General features: G+C 42.1%; 1 protein-coding gene across 1 annotated transcript; it reads left to right on the top strand.

Annotated features, from left to right (window-relative positions):
- The first annotated feature begins 394 nt into the window (after positions 1 to 394).
- Positions 395 to 3726, top strand: rbp3 (retinol binding protein 3). Its single transcript, XM_010742902.3, has 4 exons — positions 395 to 1664; positions 1866 to 2056; positions 2353 to 2495; positions 2871 to 3726. The coding sequence occupies exons 1-4, from the start codon at positions 471 to 473 to the stop codon at positions 3194 to 3196; spliced, it is 1854 nt and encodes a 617-aa protein (XP_010741204.2). The 5' UTR covers positions 395 to 470; the 3' UTR covers positions 3197 to 3726.
- Positions 3727 to 4051: the final 325 nt, after the last annotated feature.

Raw genomic sequence — 4051 nt, 5'->3', positions numbered from 1 at the left:
TTTATTGTGTTGTCATCTTCAAATCAGGCACAAAGGACACAAAGCAATGACTCCTGCTTATGAATGCTGACGCCAAAGACCAATAAGTGAACAGTGAATTATCCTAGCAGGATGGATATTTTCACCACCTTCAATCTCTTTCTAGATAGTTGTCAGTAACAAAGCTTGCGTTATTTGACACAGGTAGTTTTTAAATAGGTGTTCAAAATACCTTATGCGAATTTAAGACCATCTTTGGCAACACCCCCTTGTTGCAACACATACTTGGCTAAGTTGTTATTGCCTTACAGAAGCACTCAGGATAATACGATTAGAGGTTTATTGTGGAGCAAATCCTCTTATGTGTGTATTAACAGAAGTCTTGCAGCCAAAACAGTGCCATTTGACAAAGAACCTCTTCGGAGAAGGAGGTTTACTGACCGACCTCCACTTCCCATCTACTGATTTTTTATCTGACTAAACTAGCAAAAATGCCGAAGGCTCTCTTTATGGTGGCATCTCTCCTAGTTTTGGGAAATGTTGCCTTTATCCATGCTTCTTTTGATCCCAGCCTCATCATAGATATGGCAAAAATCGTCATGGACAATTACTGCTCACCAGAGAAACTGCTGGGGATGAAGGAGGCAATTGAAGCAGCCAGCAGCAACACTGAGGTTCTCAACATCCCAGACAGTGAAACCTTGGCTAATGTCCTCAGTGCTGGAGTCCAGACCACAGTCAGTGACCCACGCTTGATGGTCTCCTTTGAGCCAAACTACGTCCCTGCGGCTCCCCCAAAGATGCCTTCCTTGCCCCCTGAGCAGCTCGTTGCTGTCCTCCAGACTTCAATAAAACTCGACATCCTGGAGGGCAACATTGGATACCTGAGGATCGATCACATCCTTGGAGCAGAGGCTGCTGAGAAGGTTGGCCCTTTACTCCTAGATCTGGTCTGGAATAAAATCCTGCCAACCTCAGCTCTCATCTTTGACCTGCGCTATACTGGCAGTGGGGACATCTCAGGGATTCCCTACATTGTGTCCTACTTCACTGAAGCCGAGCCTTCCATTCATATTGACAGCATCTACGACCGTCCCTCAAACACCACTACGAAGCTTATGTCTATGACCACACTGCTGGGGGACAGATATGGCATTACCAAACCCCTTATTGTCCTCACTAGCAAAAACACCAAGGGCATTGCTGAGGATGTTGCCTACTGCCTCCAGAACCTGAAGAGGGCCACCATTGTGGGTGAGAAGACCGCTGGGGGTTCTGTGAAAGTCGATAAAATCAAAGTGGCAGACACTGACTTCTATATTTCAGTGCCAACTGCAAAGTCTATCAACCCCATCACCGGCTCCACCTGGGAGATTACAGGTGTGACCCCTGATGTGGGTGTCAACGCAGAGGATGCCCTTGCTACTGCCATCAAGATCGTCAACCTCCGTGCCCAAATTCCAGCCATCATTGAGGGATCAGCAACCCTGATTGCTGACAATTATGCCTTTGAAGAAATCGGGGCTGATGTTGCAGAAAAGTTGAAAGGACTCCTAGCAAGCGGCGAGTATAGCACTGTTGTCTCTAAGGAGAGCCTGGAGACAAAACTGTCTGCAGACCTAAAGACCCTGTCCGGGGACAAGGGCCTCAAAACTACCAGCAACACTCCAGCTCTGCCACCCATGGTGAGACCTTTGTCACTGTTGCTTGTTAATGTTCAAACACAGATATTTTTGTTAGATGTTTTTAATGGAGTTCATATTTACTGTCAAAAGTTTCTATTTACAAGTTGTTCACATAGAGCTCAACATTGTGATCAATAATGGTGGATTAATGATTGTCACATTGTGTTGAACATTTTTTTTATGATTTACTTTTACCTACAGAATTATTCTCCAGAGATGTACATTGAGCTGATCAAAGTCTCCTTCCAAACTGACGTATTTGAGAACAACATTGGCTACCTGCGTTTTGACATGTTCGGAGACTTTGAGGAGGTCAAGGCCATTGCCCAGATTATTGTTGAGCATGTCTGGAACAAAGTTGTCAACACTGATGCCATGATCATTGACCTCAGGTGGGTAATCCTGCTCATAGAGTGACAAACTCAAAGCTTTCTAGTCAATGCTGTGTCCATTTTGGAAGACAAATCATCCGCTAAAACTACTAAAGCTCATTAGTCCATGTCTAGATATAGAGAAATAGGGGACTTTTATGATAAGTTGTTCAATAAGCTCATTTAGACATAACTTATTACTTAAAAACATCATGTATTAACCCAGCAATGCCTGTATAAATAAAAGGTTCACCAAGGATAATTCAGTTTCATTAATCTAACCCTTCCATGATTGCTCTGTAACTATTTTTTAACAGGAACAACATTGGAGGCCCAACAACAGCCATCTCAGGTTTCTGCTCCTACTTCTTTGATGCTGACAAGCAGATTGTGCTGGACAAGCTGTATGACAGACCATCCGGCACCACCACAGAGCTTCAGACCCTGCCTGCTCTCACTGGTAATAAAAAAAACAAAGATCAAGTCATTGTTATATTATTCATTGTGTATAGTGCCCTACATTCCTGTTTGTGAACATAGTGTTTAGTAGCTAAAGTCATCCTGGTGGGCCGAGTCACTATTAAAGGCATCTTTGTTTAGCAAGAAAGTTTTATTTCTCCTATGCTAATCTGCATTTTGGAGGGAGGTTTGATTGCTACAAAATTGCTTCTACCTTCACCTTTTTGTTCTTTTCTACACAATTCACTACTCTAATCTAACCATTATTATATTAGTATGTATTATTATATATGATTCAACATTGACCCTTTTCACTTTGCACCAATCACCTCACATTTTTGACCTTACTCTGCTTCCATCTTAACTTCTCCCTCAGGCACGAGGTACGGCTCAAAGAAGAGCCTGCTCATCCTGACCAGCGGAGCAACTGCCGGTGCTGCAGAGGAGTTTGTTTACATTATGAAGAAGCTCGGCCGTGCTATGATTGTGGGAGAGACCACCTCCGGGGCATCCCACCCAGCTAAGAATTTCCAAGTTGGCGAGACCGACATCTTCCTCAGCATCCCCACTATCCACTCCGACACTTCAGCCGGTCCAGCCTGGGAGGGAACTGGCGTCACACCTCACATACCTGTCGCAGCTGAAGCTGCCCTTGGTACTGCCAAGGGCATCTTAAACAAGCACATTGCAGGCCAGAAGTAAACCATGACCTAAACAGCTGTAGGGGTTTCAACAGTCACTTCTGCTTTGGCAGCCAAATGGTTACAAGATTTAGAATCTAGAGTTTAAGAATCGAAGAATGTAGAATAAGTACAAAGTACAAAGTATAATCTGTTACTCAGCATTTCAAAACCTAAGCCTTTTAACCTGTAATAACAGATCAATGTTTCAGCAGTAGGTTTTACTTGTACTTTATTTCTGTTGACTATCACTGGCTGTTGAAGGTTTTAAGAAGGAATGGCCCTGAGAAGCCAATTCTCCTGTGAAGTTGGGTGTCAATAAATCTGTGTCAAAGCTCAGTTGTCAAAACGTCATCAAATCAATTTTCAAAAATGATTAAGGACAGGAAATTAATTAGGTAAACAACATTTTCTATTCATGTATTATCTTGGATATCAGAAAACCATCAGGCGATGTCCTCATCATGTGTTTGAAATACTGTATGCCCATCATGCTATGTCGGCCTACTTGGGCTGTATCAATGTTGGTGGTGAGACACAATAAAAAAAGACAACTGAAATATAAAACAGAAGTGTGTGTTGGTCATGTTTTACATTAATAGATGAGGCAACAAAGTCCTTCAATGAATTTATTGTGCTTTTATTCTACAGTGAAGTGCAGATTTTTTTTAAAATTTGAAACAGAAACTAATTATTTTGTCATAACATGTCAGTTACAACACCATTTATCAACAGCTGGAACCAAAGACCAAAACATTTCTGTAGCGTTAGTTCACAATCAATGGATTAGAAAATGGTCTACAGTAAAACAGTCTGTTAGTTAGAAGTAATTAAATAAATGATCTGAAGTTTCCCATTCATTTGCACAGAGATATAT

Source organism: Larimichthys crocea, chromosome XVI (genome assembly GCF_000972845.2).
Source record: "Larimichthys crocea isolate SSNF chromosome XVI, L_crocea_2.0, whole genome shotgun sequence".
Taxonomy (NCBI): Eukaryota; Metazoa; Chordata; class Actinopteri; family Sciaenidae; genus Larimichthys; species Larimichthys crocea.
This window is presented reverse-complemented; position numbering and strand designations above follow the sequence as displayed.

What these genes read in the sequence shown, in the direction of transcription:
- rbp3 (XM_010742902.3), top strand. Translation starts at nt 471, where the DNA reads ATGCCGAAGGCTCTCTTTATGGTGGCATCTCTCCTAGTTTTGGGAAAT. An exon ending in GCCATGATCATTGACCTCAG is followed by an intron (nt 2,057 to 2,352) that starts GTGGGTAATCCT and finishes ATTTTTTAACAG; the next exon opens with GAACAACATTGGAGGCCCAA. An exon ending in GACCCTGCCTGCTCTCACTG is followed by an intron (nt 2,496 to 2,870) that starts GTAATAAAAAAA and finishes CTTCTCCCTCAG; the next exon opens with GCACGAGGTACGGCTCAAAG.